Raw genomic sequence first — 22,203 nt, 5'->3', positions numbered from 1 at the left:
TGTAATTGATTAAATAAATAAATAAAGCCCAACCCTTGCTATAAAGCTTTTACTATCGTCCTTTTCCATTTTCAATAACAATGTGATATGCTGCAAATGTCTTCCACCCTCAGAGGAATTAGAAATGACAGCAGAAAGAGAGAAAACCTCCAAAATGAACCAACTCACCTCAGTTCTCCACCCATTAATAGCTCAACACTCCATATCCAATTAAAGCAAATTACAGGATTTGATTGTTTTAAATGCAGGAGGAAAAAAAAACACTTCCAGACTTTCAAGCACATCTGTTGCCTGTACAAAAAGAAGCTGATTAACGTATTTTTTTAGTTTTTTTTTTTTAATCCCACCCTTATTATTTTTATAAATAACTCAAGGCAGTGAGCATACCTAATGCTCCTTTCATCCTCTTATTATGAATATGAAAATTGAAGATCGCAGAGTGAATGCATGAACTGGATAATATTGAGAGGACTCTGGAATAGATTTCACGGTTGAACATCTCAGTGCACACACACCCTGACAAACACACAGACTTATCAATAATACAAATATTGCTAGGCAGATAACTGTTGAAAATCTAGCTCTTGGGGAATTTCATTCTACCCACTGGATAGTGTTTATCCAGTTCAACAAGTTCCTGTATAGGGTGCGGTGCTGCTGCCAAGAGGCTGGATTTTGAAACTGTTCTTCCTGCTTGTTCTCTCATTTATGCACAGTAGATTAAAGAGTAGGCACTGTGGTTTGAGACTTCTGCTCCAAGCAACCTGTGGCCGTGACTGATTGCTCTGCTCCATGGCCACTTCTGACCCAAAAGATCAGGTATTGAGTCCTCAATCAGATGTTTGCTGTGGACTGGGTTACCTAAACCTCTGGAAGATGCTGATAGTAATTGTGATTTATTTCCAGGCATGGATCCCCAAATATTTCAGGAAGAAAGTCTGCACAACTTTCATTGAGCAACCTAGTGATACAGGGTGAGTAAAGCTTGATTTTTTTTCTCTGCTGTTTGAAATATATGTAAGCAGGCACTTCTAACCCCCTCTGAGGCTCATTTACAGTTTAGCATTTCTCTGAAATTTTTCTCTGAAATTTGCCCTCTGATCCCCATGTGAGACTTAAGCTTCACTCACCCTAACTATATTTTACATTTCAGCACTGCTAAACTCTGGGTAGAACATTTGGCTCAATGTATGCTGGGCATCCTCCGTGCCATGCTTTATTCCAGTAATTTCCTCTTTCTCACCATTGGTTTAGTCATCTTTGGAATTAAAGCATTGCCTCAGGATCTGGCTACTGGGTTGTGAGAGAACGTTAGCTGCTATTTCCCTGGGCATCCCTTTATTTTGGAAAACAGAATTGTAGGTGGCCTGAATCCTTATATTGGCTTCCCAAACAATCAGCTTTAGTCAGATGACATGGAGAATGATTTTTGTTGATACAGAAACAAGATGCAAATTAAATTCCATCAATTTTTAAATGGGTATGTGGAATGGCAACTTGTCGTCTTGTCTTTTGATAATAAAATTCTTTTTCTAACCAGCCTTCCACACAGATTCCCTCTGCTTTGCTCCCTCTTGTTCTCTCTGTCTCCTACCCACCTCCACTCTCCCTTGGCTTCAATTCATAGTACCTTTTTTGTTTCTTTATCCATGACTCTGTTTCACCTCTGTCCTTGTTCTAATGCTTTAACTCCATCCCTTCTCTTTTTGAAGTTGTTGAATTACATTTTTAAATTCATGGACACCTCTGAAAGATTCTAGAAGTTGTAGTAACGTTCAAAAGTATTTGTATTTGGCAACAATTATCCTATCCAATAAACACCATTACATTGCATAGCTCCCTAAATATGTATTTTGTGTATTTTTGTTTTTTAAATTGTTCATATGCCAAATATCACTTTTTGTGCATGGCTACCAGGAGTCTTCATTTTCTGAAGTTAAACATACATTGTTCCTTCAAATTTCAAATTTCCCCAAATTCTTTGTCCTTCTTGAATCTCTTTCAGTTTGCTTATATCAAGAATGAGGGATTTGTTCATCTTCACAAATTCTTGACTCCAACTTCTTTCAGTGTCAGCCATTTTGGCCAGCAGCCAGAGATGACAGGAACTAGAATCAAACATCTACAGAGCCATCAGTTTATTCTATATCCTTCTTCAGGCCACACTCAAATTGAACACACTATGCCTAGGGCAAAATAACTGATTCAGTGCAAATTGTTCCAGAACTTTTCCCTTATATATATTCCCCCCTGACTATTGCTAGGAGTTACCTATATCTGAACATATCTGAATATTACTGAATTACTGAGCATACTGGAAAGCCAGTTTGTAATAGTAGTTAAGACACCAGGCTAAAAACTGGGAGATCATGAGTTTTAGTCCTATCTTTGGCCCAAAGCCAGCTGAATAAGCTTGAGCCAGTCATTCTCTCTCAGCCTTAAGAAGGAGGCAATGGCAAACAAGTTCCAAAATCTTGCCAAGAAAATTGCAGGGGTTAGTCTGGTACAGTTGTCAGGAGTCAACATTGACCCAAAGGAATATTCCCCCCCCCAAAAAATCCTCACTCTACTGAGCATTAAAATATGTAAAAGATAAAAGAAAATTTGTTCATTTATTGATAATTCATATTTCTAATCCACCTATCTCCCTCAAATTGTTATACTGGATCTCAGAGTTATAGGTGTTCTGATTCCTTCCCCATCATTCTGTTTCATAGTGCCTCCAATTTCTGCCAGTGTGGCAGTCCTCGCAAAAACCATACATCAGTAGCCATAGAAGATGCTTTTGGAGCAGCCATTGTCAGCAAATGGGACTCAGCGCAACATACCACAGAGAGTCCAACTGATGCATATGGGGAGGTGGAATTTCTAGGCACTAGCCGTAGACCGAGCAAGGTGAGCTTGTGATAGGACAAGAGCTAAGCTAAGGATTCCAATAAAGTCAGGATTATGGTTGAAGACTAAGGGGCTAAAGACAAAGCAACTATTTCCCAACCCTAAATGTAATGACAAGAAGGAGGGCATATGTAGTCAGAGATGACCCAATCAGTGGTGGGTTGCTCCCGGTTTGGACCAGTTTGCAAGAACCGGTAGTAAAACCAGCAGGAGATCCCACCCACCACACCGGATGTCATCATCAGTGATCTGCGCATGTGCAGAAGCAAGTGCGCACGTGCAATCCTGTTGCGAACCGGTAGTGAAGGTAAGTAGAACCCACCCCTGGACCCAATGATGGGATATTGGAGGATAAAGCAGGAGCAGCTCAGAAGGACATGTGCCTGAAGTAGGATGAAGGTCCATGATTCCCTTCATTGTTTCCAAATGTACCCTTGTATTGACCATATTTTCTGTCTGGCTATTGAACTAGCCACTTTCTAGATAGCTGTTTGAATGGGTACTTGTAGCAATGAATTGCCATACTGGCTATCTTTGCAGGTAAGTACTCCAGACCTCTTAAAAAGGAACACCTGGAAAAGTCTCTCAAAGTGGCCCATATAGGACAACAGTTATGTGGGAAGAAAGATGATGAGTCCAGAGAGTAAGATGCCTGAAGTGTAACAAAAACGGATGACTCTAGATAAAACTATTCAGGGCTTGTCTCTTTGGTCTAATCCTTTTTTCTCCCTTGCAGTTCATTCGCCTCTCTGACTCATCTGATCCTCGAACTGCTTATAATTTAGTAACGCATCACTGGAAAATCCCACATCCCAACTTGGTGGTGTCAGTGGTGGGAGGCGAAGGTGAGGGGCCCGTAAGGGCCTGGCTCAAAGATGTGCTGAGAAAGGGGCTGGTTAAAGCAGCTCAGAGCACAGGTAATCTCTTCTTGCGGTTTGCTTTAATTTTACTAACCATTTTAAAACATTACTGCAGAACAAGGGGCTGAAGCTTTTGAAGGAAGGGCTGGGAAGCCACAGTTAGTTTGATGTGAGATACATTTGAATAACAATGATCGGGTATGCTAGCATATCTTTGCTATTGGAACAGTAGGGAAGAAATGCTTTCTTGAAAGTTATTGAAAGATATGTGTGCATATTACATAGCAACTAGGTAAACCTATGTAAACATGCTTCTTAGTTTAGGTTTCTTGAATATAAAAAGAATAGGAATATCGAGCATGTTTTATAGTAGTGTATTTTCAATGTTGTGCAAACCTGACTTGTTCTGTTCTACTGCATAGTTTTTAAATCACATTTGTAAATTGCATTAGAAATCTTCAGAAATATAAGTTTTATAGCACTGGGTGAATTTCCTTCATTTTTTTTTTAGCAAAAGAAGTTTTAAAATACAAATTTAAGGATTTAAAATCTTGTTTTAGACACAGCCAAAGGGTGATTAGAATGTTGACTTTGTAAACTTGCAAATGCAATAAGGATCCAGGTGGCTTTGAAATAAGATTTTGAAATTACTTTTAAGAATCTTTCCTGTGGGAAAGTGCTGTTATTTTCTATTTTTAAAAAATGATAGGATGGGAAGGTTGAACACTTGAGGGAAGGTGAAGAAACTAAAGATTACTCTTAAAGGAGAAGAAAACTTAAATTTGACTTACTAATGAAGAATGAAACAAAATACTTAACACAAGACATATTGAAGGATATTTTGAACAATGGACCCAGAAATTGATTTTAAGAATGTCACCGTTATAGATAATCTTTAAAAGATATTATGGAAGAGGAAAAAGATTCACTGGACAAGATTGAAACTGATCTGAGAGTGGTTTTAAAAATGAAAGGCTATAAGAATATATGCAAAAAGGTGCTACACTGGATATATAAAGAAAATTAGCTGATGTTTTAATAATTAAAAGGAATATGATAATAACAAACTAAAGGAGTGATGTGGATAGCTTTCTTACAAAAGAGTTAAAATTTTGAAGACTTTTGTGAGTAGGGATAAAGAAAAAATGAATAAAAACCAAGTTCTAAGACATTGCATAATACAGAATTTAATTCATGAATTTTATATACTGCTGGTAACAATAGTCTTCAGTTGCTGAGTAGTGAATTATGTCTGCTTAATCTAGCTGCTTCTACTAACAAGATATGCAGAGAAAATACTGAAACCTTTGTTCCATACTTGGCAAATTGTATATATTTGACCAAGTCTTTTCTGATACAACCTATTGCATGAGTAAAGAAAGGTGTGGAGGGATAGTGTAATTATTCAGCAGGGAGCACACTTGCATGGACAAATTCTCCCTTCTTTAAGGGTGCCTTTTTAAAAAAAAAAAAATGCTGACTTTATATGCATAATAGAGGAGTTTCTGGTTGTGTAATAGCACTCATGTTTGAAAAGATAGCGCTGAATCTATGGATGGGTGGATGCTGAAAAGGTTGGTTCTAACTTGATTGATCCTTTAATAGGTACCTTTTTGAGATAAGAGTTTATACTGTAACATGTACTAAGATTGCAGTTTGCTTAATGGTCATATATGGCCATTTCTCAGTCATGTGAGCTATTATAACAGATCTAGTTGTGTGATAGTAATAAGGAAATGGGTGTCATTCTGATAGCTTGGTTTAGGATTTCACAGTGTGGTCAAAAGTCTGATCATGTTTTTCATCATGATTTCTTAAACTCTCTTGTGATCATTTAAACAAACTGAATAATACTTAATTTAACTTCAATGTTCATATGATTTCCCAAATATTGAAATACCATGAATAGCCCATATACTTATATAGTTTTTACTGTACTTATTACTTGTATGCAGGTGCCTGGATTATGACAAGTGGTCTCCAAGCTGGTGTGGGCCGGTATGTGGGGGAAGCAGTGAGAGACCACGCTATGGCCAGTACCAGCCGCAGCACTCATGTTGTAGCAATGGGCATTGCTCCATGGGGTATTGTTGAGCAGAACCATTGTCTTGTCAACCCCAAGGTAGGAGGGCTGGAGAAGGGAAATGCTAACAGAGATAATGAATTAAGTCTGGGAAGTTTAACACAGAGTTACAGGTGAGGTCCTAAGACCATAGATACCCCCTGGAACCAATAGAAATGGTCCATATGAGCCCCCACTCAAGTTTAATATCTAAAATGGGAAAATAATACATGAAGTGTGAGCTACTTTAACTGTATTTGAATAATTTGATTAAATTAATTCAGTTAATTATTAAAGTGCTGGCTTTACCCATTTCTTTTCCCTTGCACTGTATTCTCTATATTTCCCAGTTCGCCACTTAATTCTTGATCTCTCAAAAGCTGAGTTCCTAATTTAGCTCAAAGTGACAAAAAGGCAATAATGCCTGTCTTTACTTCATTTGATTAATTTGCTTCTTTTCTTATCCTAAAGGGTTCCTTCCCAGCACGTTACCCCAGGACAAATCCTGTGAGTCCTTACTGCCCTCTAGATTCCAACCATTCCACCTTCTTCTTGGTGGACAATGGGACACTGGGCAGAGCAGGCGGAGAGGCTGCCTTTCGAGCCCGTTTGGAACGCTACATTGCCCAGCAGAAAGTGGGAGCTGGAGGTGAGGAATTTCTTATGTAGACAGGAACATAAAACATGGAACAGGAAGTTACCCTGTTTATTATGCTCCCTGCAACAGACTAATAGTATTTTCTTATCTCCAGATAAGTCAGACTTCAGCTTCTATAATCCTTAGATAGCGAAATCTAAAGAACATATGAACTGCAATTTAATATATTTGGAAGTCACCAGATTTCTGTGTTCTGGTCTACATCCCTTAAAATGTGGCCCAAAAGCTAGCTTTCTCAGGGTGCAGTATAAGCTCTGTGTTCAGGGGTGCCTGCCTGGAGGTGAGGGTTCATCCAGACTCACAACTTTTATACTGTCCTCTGGTTCTATTTCCTTCATTTCTGCATCTTTACTTTATGAGAAGAAACACCACCTGTTTTGTAAATCTTTGGCTCTAATCTGCGTGCTGACTCCACTATGTCTACAACAATAATTTATCTTTCCTTTTGATCACAGGATACTCTTTCCTCCAATTCTTTAAGAAATACAATGTTCTGGCAAGCCTCATTACAGACACTTTGCACCTAAATATTAATTCTGTTAATTACTCCCAAGCCAGACCACAACCAGAGAGCTATGCTGGTTAATCCATATTTACTCAGAATTATATGGATCGCTCTCCTATACTTTTATGCCCCAGATTAACTTTTTTTCATAGAAATTTCTTTTCTTCTGCACTGAGCTTGAAAAGCTAGGCAGTTTTGAACCTAGATAATACTTACATGAGGAAAGGAAAGGAGTCCCTGCAGATTTTACTCCACTAATCAGTGCTGACTACATGAGACCATGCTCATCTCTATTTCAAGGCCATTGAGCCAGGGCTATCCGAAGACATTTCTGTGACCAGTGTAACATCATGGAGAGCTGTTTCTCCCCAAGTACCTATTTATCTACTTGCATTTGCGTGTTTTTGAACTGCTAGGTGGGCAGGAGCTACGTGAAAATGGGTGCTCACTTTGTTCCTCAATGTTTGGGTCTCGAACCTGGGCTGTAGGCTTTTCAGATGAGCCATTGCGCCAACACTTATACGAAAGAGTCTAAAAAATCCCTTTGTTGTAAGTAAGACTGAAAAAGTAGGAAAAAAGTACCCGGTAGAAAGTAGTGACAAATCACTTTCATACTATAGCCACGAAAACAATATGACAATATGATGTATCTATGCCATTCATCATCTTAGCTCAAACTCAACTTAGTTTGAGGGGATCGTTATCTTGACCTTATTTTCTTCCCAGAATGGCAGCAAAAAATGTTTGCCTTTCGTCTTCCTATTATTATTATTATTATTATTATTATTATTATTATTATTATTATTATTATTTTATTAATTTTAAAAACATACACACACAGAAAAAGACAAAGTACAAATAAAACAATACAATACACAACATATATAACATTTAAACTTATTTCTTAAGATAGTACATCGGTATATTACATTCCTCAATATCTATATCCACATCTCACTTTATATAACGATATTTTTTAAAGTTCTATTTTAACTCTAATATGTCTCATTTGGTACACAAATTGGTTCAAATCTTTTAGGATCATCTTTTATTTGGTTTTCCTTTTCTCCAGCCATTGATACCACTTATGCCAAACTAGGTAGTATTCAGATTCTTCCTTTTCTTGAATTTCTTTAGTGAGTTTGTTCATCTCGGCACATTCCATTACTTTCGATATTATTTTATCTTGAGTTGGGATTTCTTCTGATTTCCAGTTTTGTGCGAAAATGATTCTCGCTGCAGTCAAAATATGTGTAATTAAATATATTGTTTCTTTTTCATAGTTGTTTGTGAATATACCTAATAAATATGTTTCTGGTCTTAATGGTATTTTTTGTGCTGTTATTTCTTCCAATTGGGTTTTGATTTTATTGCAAAATTGTTTTGCTTTTGGGCATAACCACCACATGTGGTAGTATGTCCCTTTTTGTTTTTTACATTTCCAACAGAGTGGAGAAGTGTTGGGAAACATTTTTGAAATCCGGGCAGGGGGAAAGATGCCATCTATAAAACATCTTGTAGGCATTTTCTTTATATGATACTGATAGTTCAATTTACTGTTGATTTTCCATAGTTTTCCCCATTTGGTTAATTCAATACTGTACCCAAAGTTCTTCGCCCATGTAATCATATTCTCTTTTACTATTTCTTCCTCTAATTTGTATGCAAGTAAAAAATTGTAAAGTTTGGTTATTAATTTCTCGTTTGGGCCCAATAGTATTTTATCCAATTGATTTGGTTCTTTTTGAATCCCATACTTCTCCATGTCCATTTTGTATCTGGATTTTAATTGCAGGTATGGCCACCAGTCAATTTCCACACCTTGTTCTTTTAATTCTTCTCTGGTTTTTAATTTCCCTTCATCGTTTAAGAGTTCTTGATACTCTTTCATTTTATTTGTGTCCATAGTGTTTGGATATATTTGTGCTTCCATTGTTGAAATCCACCATGGGATTCTATCATAATGCAGGTAAAATGATGTTGGAAGACCAAAGGCATATTATGATATGCCTTTGGTCTTTCAACATCATTTTACCTGCACTTGGTTTGGCCACTGTTCCCTTAACAATTTTTCCCCATTTTGCCATTCTTCCACCCTACAGGTGAAGGGAGTATTGAGATTCCTGTGTTGCTGCTGCTCATCAGTGGGGATGCAGCCATATTCAAGGTAAAGGAATTGAGGTGTTGTGGAAGAAGATGAAGTGTCCTTGAACAGAAATAATTTCACCATCAGACTTTAGGGAAGTGGTCCATAGTTCCATTCTAAGTATAACAGGATTAAGCTACCACATTTGGGTGTGAAGGCATGTAACCCTCTTTTTCCAGTGAAAGAGTGCTCCATAAAAATTTTTGGAGAGAAAACAAAATTGATTTGAAGAGAAAGCAATAATAAGATTATTAAGTCCAAAATTGTAGTTACCAGTACCTAAATCTGCTGTGGTCTTAGGAAGACAAAGAAGAAACACAGAACTGAAGAAGTGAATAGACCAAGATGGAAACTTTGGTCTTCCTATGCACAAAATACGTAATATGGGGAAAATGTGTAAAATCTATGATTCAATTCATTTGTGTTCGGGGGGTGGGGGTAGGGGGGGAAGAAAGAGGAAGGAAAGATCTGACAACAGAATATAGACAAGGCATTCTAGAAACAAACTAAGAGATGGAGAGATGGATCATGAAATGTGAGAAAGCAATTATCCTTATGGAAGAAAGTGTGAGGAGTTTTGAATTTTTAAAGATAGGTGGGATGATAAGAATGAGAGGAGAGAGTTAAAGATGTGAGATCATGGGAGTTGAGAACAGACATGAACAAATTAAAATTCAAAGGTCAAAGAGGAAGAGAAAGACAATGAGGAATGGTAAATTGGGGATGATGAAGCTAGTTGCGGATGATGAGAGAAGATGAAACACAGGATTGAGGAAGGCTGTCTTTGTAGCTCATTCCTGAAGTGCACATTACTCATACCAGTTGCTTCTGCCTTGTTCATTTCCTAAGCGAGTATCAGAGGCTGTACATGCCTCCATTCCCTGCCTCCTTATAGCTGGATCTGGGGGAGCAGCAGACTGCTTGGCTGAATTGTTGGAAGAAACACAACCTGGGGAGTCCCTGAAAACTCTGGCAATGAAGAAAATGCAGAGAAAATTCCCAGACAATGACTTGGAGGAGTTGGCTGAGCAGGTAGGACCTAGAATGTAACACCCTTCCATCTCTCCTTTCTTTTTATATCACTCAGAACTACATTCCTATTTCCTCCTGTTCTAGACTACATTTCAGAACTCAAAAATCCAAAAGATATTGGCCCTGGAGAAATCTCTCTGTCTCTGTCTCTCTCTGTCTCTGTCTCTCTCTGTATGATTTTTCCAAGATAAATGTATGACTTGTCTACATGTCTTCTTTTCAGGTGGAAAGCATTGGGAATCTGAGGGAATTGGTGACCATCTATTCAGACCAAGAAGGTTTGGAAGAGTTTGAGACTGTCCTGCTTAAAGCTCTAGTGAAAGGTAATTAAATCAAAGATAGGCAGCCTTTTCGCATAATAGCGATGGATACAAATATGCAGTCTCAAACGGTATTGTGGACACTTTTAGATTAAATTGAAAAGAGAAAAAAACTTATATCACCAAAAGGTTTTAGCAGACTTATGGCCAGGATCTTATTGAATAACTGAATTCATACAAGACTTGATTTTATTGATGTATGTGTTTCTATAATGTGTTAGCTTAACATCTCGTATCCAAGAGTCATAATGCCAGACTTCGTTAGTTTGCTTGATTTCCCATTTTTATCAAACCTTCTCTATCTTTTAAAAAAACATTACATATAGGGATAGAATCAAGATGACGTGAAGTGTTAATACCACTTTATAATGCCTTGGTAAGGCCACATTTGGAATACTGCATCCAGTTTTGGTCACCATGATGTAAAAAAGATGTTGAGACTCTAGAAAGAGCGCAGAGAAGAGCAACAAAGATGATTTAGGGGAGGCTAAAACATATAAAGAACAGTTGCCGGAATTGGGTATGTCTGTTTTAATGAAAAGGACTGGGGTGACATGATAGCAGTATTCCAATATCTAAGGGGCTGCCACAGAGAAGACAAAATCAAGCTATTCTCCAAAGCACCTGAGGGTAGGACAAGAAGCAATGGGTGGAAACTAATCAAGGAGAGAAGCAACTTAGAACTAAGAAGAAATATCCTGACAGTTAGATTAATCAATGGAACAATTTGCCTCCAGAGATTGTGAATGCTCCAACACTGGAAGTTTTTAAGAAGAGATTGGACAACCATTTGTCTGAAGTGGTGTAGGGTTTCCTGCCTAAGCAGGGGGTTGGACTAGAAGACCTCCAAGGTCCCTTCCAACTCTGTTATTCTGTTCTGTTATATCCCATATTTCAGAATTCAGATACCATGAAGACACTTTATAGATGCCATCTTAAGTTATAAATATAAACTAAATACAGTAAATAATCTTGTATATTATTTAAAAAGAAAAGCAAGTTATAACTCACTCAAATCAGGGAGGCACTCTAGGAAGGGAGCAATATTAGTTTAAGATGACACAAAATCAGAAGGAGCACCTTTTCTAACCAACATATTTTTATAAAAGACTTAAGCTTTTATGTGCAGCTCAGAAAAGTCTAATTCTAATTTTAAATCAGGGGAAATGATTGTGAGCTTCATTCTGTGTACAGGTAGTCCTCGACTTGCAACAGTTTGTTTAGTGACCGTTCAAAGTTACAGTGGCACTGAAAAAAGTGACTCATGACTGGTTTTCATGGTTACAACCTTTGTAGCATCCCCATGATCAAGTGATCAAAATTCAGATGATTTATGATGGTTGCAGAGTCTCAAGGTCATGTGACCACCTTTTGCGACCCTCTGTCAAATGGGGAAGCCAGTTTCACTTAACAACCAGGCTACTGATTTATCAACTGCAGCGATTCACTTAACAACTGGGGCAAGAAATGTCATAAAATGGGGCAAAACTCACTTAACAAATGTCTCACTTAACAACAGAAATTTTTGGCTCAGTTAAGGTCATACATCGAGGACTACCTATACTGTGTTCTGGCATGAAGCTACTGTAGTTTCTAAGCTGACCATAACCAGAAAGCATTCAGTTTCTTGATTTTAAAGGAATACACCATGCCCTCCTCCACATATTATTTGGCATATGGGTGGATCAGGTAAATTGGGGGCTTCAGTAAAAAAAATATGATTACCCCTTCTTTTAAATAAACAAACTCGGTTCCAATAAATTATGCTTTTTTAGGATTAGGAGACAGTAATTATGTCTTCTTATTTTAATATAATGGAAGTTTATGTTATATGGAATATTTAGACATGAAAGTTTTTTTAGCGGAGCCTGGTCCCCAAAGGGTGTCTGCTGAATTCACTAAAATTCCAGTTCCCAGAATTGCTATCCTAACTACATAAGAGATATCACAAACATCCTAAAATGATGGAACTCCATAAGAAATCTCCCTGACAACTCCATTTTATCTAACATGTATTGCCAATACATGTTATTGCCAATACATTATTTGTTATTTGTTAAGAACCATGGTGGTTCACTGGTTAGAATGCAATACTGCAGGTTATTTCTGCTGACTGCCGATTACTAGCAGTTTGGCAGTTTGAATCTCACCAGGCTCCAGGTTGATTCAGCTTTCCATCTTCTGAGGTCGGTAAAATGAGGACCCAGATTGTTGGGGGCAATATGCTGACTCTGTAAATGCTTAGAGAGGGCTGTAAAGCACTGTGAAGCATTATAAGTCTAAGTGCTATTGCTATTTGCAAATCAGTGGCACAGCCATGAACACACATGGTTCCTAAATATGCAAACATCTTTATGCTGTCTTAGAAAACAATTTTCTCAGCTCCCATTCATGAAGCCCCTCCTTTATTTGAGATTAATTGATGAGATAGCATAATATAAACCCATCAAAATCATTCTGGCGTAACATCCTATTATGATTTCAACAGTTTGGTTAGACATTCCTAAATGACTAGACAGTGACTATGTTATGACACACCTTTGACAGTGGGAGATTTGGAGAATGTACTAGCAATAAAAGAAAGGAAATCTTGGAGGTGATCTCATGCATAGATTACATCAGATGCAGGCACCCATTCCTATCTCTTTCTCACTGAAGATATAGATAATCCTCATTTTATGATCCTGATGAATGATCATAAGCTACTCATTGTGGTCATAACTGACCAACCTGATTTTACAACTTTTTTTGTGACAACTGATAAGCGAATGCAGCGGTTACTAAGTAAACCAGTTCAGTAAGGACCAGTTCCATTGAAAACAAGTAACTGCTAGTTTTTGACAAAAACAACATGCTGTCATGTGACTGTGGGATGCTGCAAACAACCATAAATGCAGGTCAGTTGTTGAGTATCCCAAATGTGGTCATGTGACTGTGGGTGAGTGGCTGTTGGAATTTCAGAACTGGGTTGTAATTATCCATCACTAAGCATTGTAAGGTTGTAAGTTGAGAACTACCTATAAACATTGCAAAAATTGACTTAAAATTGCAGTGACTGTTTTATCGATAGTGAGCCAGGCAGAAAAATAACTGACATTTAAATTATAACAAAACTATGAACAATGATGGCTATACTTTTTTTCTCTCCTCCTGGCAGGATGTCAGCGGTCAAGCAAGGCCACCTGTTATCTGGATGAGCTACGTCTGGCAGTAGCCTGGAATCGGGTGGACATTGCCAGCACAGAATTGTTCCGTGGGGACATTGTCTGGGAGGTGGGTTGGCAGACTTGTTTTAGCTTTTAATCCTTTACTAGAACATACAAAAAAAAAGTGTGTGAGGAACATGGAATAAAGAATAATAGCCTTGAATTAAGTTGTTTTGGATATATAAAGAGCCTTTCCTATGTTTGCCTTTAGTGGGCTCTGGCTTTCATAACCTCAAAGTAGCGAATAGAATAGAGTAGAGTAGAGTAGAGTAGAGTAGAGTAGAGTAGAGTAGAGTAGAGTAGAGTAGAGTAGAGTAGAGTAGAGTAGAATAGAATAGAATAGAATAGAATAGAATAGAATAGAATAGAATAGAATAGAATAGAATAGAATAACAGAGTTCGAAGGGAGGTCTTCTAGTCCAACCCCCTGCCCAGGCAGGAAACCCTTCACCACTTCAGACAAGTGGTTATCCAACATCTTCTTAAAAATTTCCAGTGTTGGGGCATTCACAACTTCTGCAGGCAAGTTGTTCCACTTATTAATTGTTCTAACTGTCAGGAAATTTCTCCTTAGTTCTAAATTGCTTCTCTCCTTGATTAGTTTCCACCCATTGCTTCTTGTTCTACCCTCAGGTGCTTTGAAGAATAGTTTGACTCTTTCTTCTTTGTGGCAACCCCTGAGATATTGGAACACTGCTATCATGTCTCCCCTAGTCCTTCTCTTCATCAAACTAGACATACCCAGTTCCTGCAACCGTTCTTCATATGTTTTAGCCTCCAGTCCCCTAATCATCTTTGTTGCTCTTCTCTGCACTCTTTCTTTTTTACATTGTGGCGACCAAAACTGAATGCAATATTCCAAGTGTGGCCTTACCAAGGCATTATAAAGTGGTATTAACACTTCACATGATCTTGATTCTATTCCTCTGTTTATGCAGCCCAGAACTGTGTTGGCTTTTTTGGCAGCTGCTGCACACTGCTGGCTCATATCTAAATGGTTGTCCACTAGGACTCCAAGATCCCTCTCACAGTTACTACTATTGAGCAAAGTACCACATATATGGTACCTGTGCATGTTGTTTTTCTTCCCTAAATATAGAACCTTGTTTTTTTCACTGTTGAATTTCATTTTGTTAGATAGCGCCCAATGTTCAAGTCTGTCAAGATCCTTCTGTATCTTGAGCCTATCTTCTGGAGTGTTGGCTATTCCTGCCAGCTTGGTGTCATCTTCAAATTTGATGAGTTTCCCATCTATTCCCTCGTCCAAGTCATTGATGAAGATGTTGAAGAGCACTGGGCCTAAAACAGAACCCTGGGGTACTCCACTGTATATTTCCCTCCATGTAAATGCAGTTCCATTAAGGACTACATGTTGAGTGCGGTTGGTCAGCCAGTTACGAATCTATCTGGTGGTGATGCTGTCTAACCCATATTTTTCTACTTTATCTAGTAGTAAGTTATGATCTACTTTATCAAATGCTTTACTAAAGTCCAAGTAAATTATATCGACAGCATTCCTCTGGTCCACTAATTTTGTCACTTTGTCAAAGAATGAAATAAGATTAGTCTGGCCTGATCTGTTTTTGACAAACCCATGTTGGCTTTTGGTTAAGGGTTGAGCAGATGCATATGGGGATCGTTTGATTGTGGAAGGTTGGCTGGAGGTGTGCATAGCTCATGCCAATGTACACCAGACCTACTCTGAAATATTTTTTAGTGCTCATAAAAAATTGGTCCTGTACTTTCAGAAAATCAAGATGAGCCTGGTAGCACTTTCTTAGATTCCCAATTTTTTAAAAAAGACAAAGTGATGCCATTCAATTATTTTAGATTTCAGACCTAATGTTTTCTTCCTTCAATAAATCCTGTGATTTAGTAAGCCACTATAGCTGCATTTGGAAGTCTCTGCCCATTTTATGTAGGGATCCTTGGATTCCTTCTCAAACTTATGCTGGGGTGATGAGGCTATATTAAGTAACAGGAAGAGTTAAAGACTAGCCATAAATTATTTGGGAAGAAGCAGAATATGGAGAGAATAGCAATACAAGGTGATCAAATCCTTTATTTGAGAGGCAGAATATGGCCATTGTTTAGCCCAAAACCTTTCCAGGATGGTATTCTGACCTAGGCTTCCTGAGTCAGTATAACATACGAGTAGTCCCAAAAACCTGTTTTATTTTAACAGCTGTGAATTTTGTTCATTCACAGATGAGTCCCAAATAGTTGTAAAGAGTCCTTCGGGATAAGGCTGATAATCACCAACCTTTATCACCCTTGACACGCTGTCAAAGACCTAATTGGCAAAGCCACACGGAGTCCAGAATCAAACAAATCTTCAGATTTTAAACTGCACAGAATTAACAACGTTGCTTCCTGCAAAGGCCCACGTGCCTTTGCTCTTCTTTTAAGTCTTATGGGAGGGGCCAATTATCTCCAACCCCTACTCCCAAGTCATCCCTTTTGTTTTAACTGTTCTTGCCTTCTGGCAGCTCTGTGCATGTGCACACTGGGAACAGCCTCCCCCTGTTCCTATGCCTCGCTGAGCTCTGACTCTGGAGGCTCCGGAGGCAGCACGTACCTCCCAGATGGCCCTTTCTCTGCCTCCAATGCAAAGCCGTTGTCTGAGCCTTTCACAGACTCCAGGACTGGCCCATGTTCCTTCCCAGCGTCCTCACTGTCTGACTCTGCTGCCAGCTTCGCAGACTGCTGGCGGACCACAACAGATGAGTAAAATGTGATGATTGCTCTGTCGAAAGTCTTACTGACTTCAAGAATGACCAATTGCCAAGGATCATCAGGGTTGCATCAACAAATGTTGCTGGCTAAGGTGAAGGATGGAATGGTACCCAGAAACAAAACTGGCTGAACTTATCTCAGTCCTGGTAACGGAATAATGTCCTCCAGCACAGCTGAAGGAACAGCCTATTAAGTGCTGTGTGAAAAGACTGCTCTCCGACAGAAGAGAGCAGTCATGGATTCATGGAAGAATAACTTGTTCTACTCATATCCCTGCAAGTTGTTGTTATCACACTTTAGCTAATGGAGTACCCACTTTGATCTCTAAGTAGTTGCAAACATCTACTCTCTTGAGACATAAATATTTTATTATTATTATTATTCTATCATTTCTTGCAGCCCAACCTGCTGGAGAACCCAATGCATGATGCATTGCTAGGTAATCGAACTGACTTAGTGCGCCTCTTTGTGGAGAATGGCTTGGATGTAGGACAATTCCTGAAATGGGGAAAGCTGGAACAGTTGTATGCTGGGTCCCCCAAGGCCTCGCTGCTGCACAAGCTTTTGGAGGGATACCAAAAGACAGGCTCTGAGCCACCCACCCCTCCTGAAGACTTCCTGCTGGAACGGTCTTTGCCCGATTGCCATTTATCTCATGTGACTCTTATTCTGCACGAGCTACTAGGGGATGTCTGTGCTCCTTTTTATGCAGGACTATACCCTACTGGCCACAGAGGGATAGGGGTAAGTGGTAATATTCTATGTACATTCGATTAGGGATGGAGTACATGAAGACAAAGAGGATGCTTTGAGAACTGGGAAGCATGAACACCAAGACACCCTAGTTGTTAAGATATTGGACTGAAAACAGACCATGCAATTCACTAGTTGTCTCTCTCAGTCCAGCATATCTCACAGGTTTGTTGTTGTAAGGATAATACGTATGGAGTTTATACTCTGCTCATTTCTCAGTTTGACTCTCTGAGGGAAAATAGGAGATAAACTAAATAAATATGGTTGTCTTATGGTTGCTGCTTTAAGCCTATTTTTCTTTAGAAGAGGGCAGCATTTTAAATACCCTGTTTTCCCCAAAATAAGACATCCCCTGATAATAAGCCCAATCGGGCTTTTGAGTGCATGTGCTGAAATAAGCCCCCCCTGAAAATAAGCCCTCCCTGAAAATATTTAACCGCATGCGCAGCTGGTCCCTGCCATTTCCCCTGATTAGGGTTAGGGAGACAGAGCTGGAAATCAGGTAAGATGGCAAGAGGAGCCTCTTCTTGCTCCATGAACCCCAAAATAATAAGACCTCCCCGAAAATAAGGCCAAGCACTTATTTCAGGGTTCAAAAAATATAAGACAGGTCTTATTTTCAGGGAAGCACAGGTAAAATAATTTCAAAAAATGGGAAAGGAACCTTTGTGGTTACCCAAGAGTCAAATTTCAAGAAATCTTTCCAGTTTCCATTTCCTTCCTAAAACCTTCTTCCTATCAGTAAAAGGATGAAAATGCTCCTAAAAGGGTTGGCTTACCCTGGCTGCATTGGAGAGGCATTTAACACTTTGAACTTAAATGACACACATTGTTTCAAAAATTACTTATGATGCTGCATTATCATTCCAAGTATTTACTAAAAGAATTATTGATTTTAAAAATCAAAAAACAGATCTATTTTATAATCTTATCTTTAGTAATAATAGAAATTCAAGGCTGTATAATTCACAATGCTTGTTGTGGCTGAAACAAATTCTTAATATCAGATTTTGTGAGTTTTAAAAGTAGTTTCCAGTTTCATTGTGATGAAATGTTTTGAAAAGAAACAGGCAATGTTTTCAAAAACAGATTTAGTGCCTGAGAGATTTGGAACATATTAAATTTACCAAAAAAAAAAAAAAATCTCTGTGGTTTTCTGATGTTGCTAAGGGTAATGTTTGAGTTAAGTTTTTGTTTCAATTTTGATAATGAATTTTGATTAATATATGAAAACCAACCCAAGACAAGAATGTGTGTCTGTGAACGTTTTCTTTCTCATGTTGATCAAGATGCCTTCTCTGCCTAGAAAAAAGGATTATTACGAATTGGAGATTCCACATACCAAAATGAGCGGTCACCAAACCCATGGACCGATCTATTTATCTGGGCAGTGTTGATGAATCGAAAAGAGATGGCAATTTACTTCTGGGAAATGGTCTGTATTTTGATATGAATCTAGCAATAATATTTAGCAATATCTCTTATAGAATATCGTAGAAACATTATGTCGCAAATGCATAGAAAGGATGATATAACTGCTGTGAACTCTTCTGCCATCAAAGAACCTGACTGAAACTTGATGGCTAGCTCAGCCATCAAGAATGTGATTACTTGTCTTAAGTAATCACATCAGTGCTTTCCCTCCAATTTAAATTCAAAAGAAGTTAAGCGAAATAATTGGTGGGCTTTCTTTAATAGAAGGTGCAGTGAGATTAGGAATCTAAGCAGGAATCCTTGTGTTTGATCAACTGTCAACTTGCCTGATTAACAGACACTATGGGCCCTCCATGCCCGTGCGTGACCTGTCAATCAGCCTATTTCTGAACATGAGTTTAGTACTCTTTTAAAAGAGTGTTAAACTTTAGATATAAGGATGTCTGGCAGGTTGCATATATGGAGAAAGAACAAGAGATGAAGCAACAAGAAGCTCTTATCATCTTTTCCTGATCATAAAGTTGTTTTCCTGATGATAAGTGTGTTCTGCACCCGTGATTTGTGAACTTGGTATGGGTAAAGCAAAAGGGTCAATCAGCATCAAACATGTTCTAATTTCTTTCCTTAATTAGTGTTGTAAAGAAATGGCAATGCATTGCAACAGCAAATGATAACACCAAAAGCAGCCATAGAGTAGGTAAAATAACAGGACTATCCTTTCCTAAAGTAATAAAAATTGTGAATACTATGACTGCATGAAATCCTTTGTCAGCAGAAGCAGAAGAAAATCTGATTACACACTTACTGGTTTGCTGGTTTGTACTGTAATAAAAATTCATTGAACACGTTTACTGGTGGCAACAACGTGTAGCTAGCAGAACCCAGCTCCTACTTCCATTTAAGTTGACTTTCCTGTGCAGTGCAGACTACTGGACACAGGTCTAATGCTCTTTCAAAAAACACAAAACTCATATCTCAAAAGCGTTTTTCTAAAAGGCAACTGGGCGTTTTCAGTTCTGAAGCTTCTTAAAGGAGAAGTGAAACATTTTCAAGGAAAATCAAGAAAGTCCAGTTGCCTTTTGGAAAAGCATCTTGGGGACAACCATGATGTGGATGATTGAGAATCTCCATAGACACTAAAGCCATGTATATAAAGAGCCTATACATTTATATATGCATATATAAAGACTTCACAAGCATTTTGAAAGGCATCAGGCAAGCATTAGGGACAGAATCTACCATGAAAGCTAGGTGTCTGGTTTCTCCAGTAGCCAAAAAAAAATCATCCTGGAGAATAGCACCCAATGGCTAGAGGAGGAGGTCACTCTAGGAGTCAATAGGAGCAGAGGAGATCCTAACCCTTGACCACATCATCAGCTACATTGTTGATGAAGCATTCTAGATAACACCCATGGCAAAAGCCATATCACAGGAGAAGAGGGAAAGTGCTACAATAAAAGTGGATTAACTTCAAGACAAGTTTAAGCTGCTTCTGTTGTGGGCTAGGGATGAGAAAAAATCAATGTCATTGGGACATCCATTTTAAATGTCCCAAATTATTTAATGAGGCATGTGGATGCTGTGGCTAGAAGGAAATAGGGATGGCAGTCATTCATCTCATACTGAAACAAGCCCACCCACAATTGTCATAGTGCTGATGGAATAACAATGGATGGGGATGAAATGACTGACAATGGATGATAATGGGTAGTGATGGGAGAGAGTTGAATCCAGAAACCACAAAACAAGTAGATATTTCCAACAGTGGGAAACTCCCTACCCTACAGCTCCAGAAGAATTGTTGCAAAATTTCTTCCCTTCTCAAGGCTCATCCAAGACTTTAGCATTGTGGAGACATAGAAACACATTGCGAGATCCAAATTAGCATGGCAGTGATGTGTAGATGAGAGAAACCAATTCAGGAAAACTTTCCTAATTATCTCCCTCCCTCTGTCTCTTTCTGTCTCTCTCTCCCTTTTTAAAAAGAGTTTCTGCAGCTCCATCATCAAATAGTAATCAGAGGGTGGGGGAGTAAGTCAAATCTAGGAATGGTACAGAAGAAAAGAGAAAAAGCCTATTTGCTAGTGAATTAATTTGGCTGCTCTTACCTTTAAAAATGTGTCTGCTTTAACTATGACTCTGTGGGTCTCATCTATTTGCCGTCTTGGGAGCAGAGTGGATGGAATAGGGGAGAAAGCAGAAGAATATGCTTAGAATGAAAGTCAAGGAATTATTTTCTATGCCAATATTGTCTATGCTTCTTAACAGAAACATTGCACAGAAGGATGTATGAGGTTTTGCAGTAGTGATAATTTTCCAAACTGAAATTGCTGCTCAGTAAGCAAGTGCAAATAAAATGAAAACACCTTGTAATTGTCAAAGGAATAGAAAATGCTAAAAGAACAATGTGTTTTGGTGACTAATAACATTGCAGTGGCAGAGTTCTGTTGCTGGTATATTTGCCCCATTATTTTTACCAACTTTCCTTTCTGCAATTATAGGCAAACTCGAATAATCATTTTTTTTTCTCAGCATTTATTGCAGTTTATTTTACAGACATAAAAGTTCCTGAAGGAAGAAAAGACTGGGGGCAAGTCCCTCCAACTGTTTCTTTGGTACTTTGACCATTCTTCAGTCACAATTAGATGAAACCTAATATTACTCAATTTCTGAAATCTTGGTCAGCTTCACGGTGTTGATTATATTTTTTGCTTGTTTTTCTTTGTTTCTTTGTTCCTAGCTACTGTGCATTTCTTCTAAAAAATATTTTACATATACCACAGCTTTGAAACAGTGTTTCACAGTACAGGGATGTCACAATTGCCCAAAACACTTCCTGTAAACATAGTTAGAAAAATAAATATTCGGCAAGAAGATTATGTTGGAAAATGTTGGAACATGTGCCATTTGTTTTGGGTCAAAGAAGATATCACATTGATAGGTTACAATGCAATCCATGCAAATCTTGCAACTTCTCCAGGAATTTTCTTTTTCTTTCAACCCCAGGCACCTGATGCAGTGGCTGGGGCATTGGCAGCAGCAAAAATACTGCGGGAACTTTCACATCACGAGACAGAGACAGAGGAAGTGGCAGCCATGAAGGATCTAGCAATGCACTTTGAAAACCTGGCCATAGGTGAGAGATGAAAAAAGGGGTGATGGGAGAAATGACTGCTTAAGAGAAAGGGTCTGATTTTTGACATAACTGAAGCTTAGTAACTTTAGGATGTTTGGACTTCAACTTCAAAAATTGAGTTGAATTCCACATACCTTAAAATTTCTGAGGTTGACAAACGCTGCTCTAGACGAACTAGTCTAGATATACTGACCTATTGTCCCATCACGACAACAGGAATAGATACTATGAGAATTGACTTCCAAGCCATCCAAAGGGCATAATAGGATGGAATCTACCCTGTTTTCCCGAAAATAAGACATCCCCTGATAATAAGCTCAATTGGGCTTTTGAGTGCATGCATTAAAATAAGCCTCCCCCCAAAAATAAGCCTTCCCTGAAAACATTTAAATGCAGAGCTGCAAATCAGGTAAAATGGCAAGAGGAGCCCTATGTTGCTCCATGCACCCCAAAATAATAA

The 22,203-nt window shown here is 38.5% G+C and overlaps 1 protein-coding gene across 2 annotated transcripts in view; it reads left to right on the top strand.

Annotated features, from left to right (window-relative positions):
- Positions 1-692: 692 nt before the first annotated feature.
- TRPM4 (transient receptor potential cation channel subfamily M member 4) overlaps positions 693-22,203 on the top strand; it is a 40,459-nt gene continuing 18,948 nt past the window's right edge. For both annotated transcript variants that reach the window (XM_060691555.2, XM_087892004.1), the window contains exons 1-13: positions 693-819; positions 907-974; positions 2,718-2,895; positions 3,632-3,812; positions 5,711-5,877; positions 6,289-6,466; positions 9,083-9,147; positions 9,976-10,158; positions 10,382-10,481; positions 13,636-13,751; positions 16,820-17,164; positions 18,480-18,608; positions 21,614-21,743. In XM_060691555.2, coding sequence (XP_060547538.1) covers positions 793-819; positions 907-974; positions 2,718-2,895; positions 3,632-3,812; positions 5,711-5,877; positions 6,289-6,466; positions 9,083-9,147; positions 9,976-10,158; positions 10,382-10,481; positions 13,636-13,751; positions 16,820-17,164; positions 18,480-18,608; positions 21,614-21,743 — 1,867 coding nt within the window. In that variant the 5' untranslated portion in view covers positions 693-792. The remainder of the gene's footprint in view (positions 820-906; positions 975-2,717; positions 2,896-3,631; positions 3,813-5,710; positions 5,878-6,288; positions 6,467-9,082; positions 9,148-9,975; positions 10,159-10,381; positions 10,482-13,635; positions 13,752-16,819; positions 17,165-18,479; positions 18,609-21,613; positions 21,744-22,203) is intronic.

This window comes from Pantherophis guttatus, chromosome 4 (genome assembly GCF_059756535.1).
Source record: "Pantherophis guttatus breed Tessera chromosome 4, ASM5975653v1, whole genome shotgun sequence".
NCBI lineage: Eukaryota > Metazoa > Chordata > Lepidosauria > Squamata > Colubridae > Pantherophis > Pantherophis guttatus.
The sequence above is the reverse complement of the archived record's forward strand: the minus strand, read 5'-3'. Positions and strand labels throughout refer to the sequence as shown.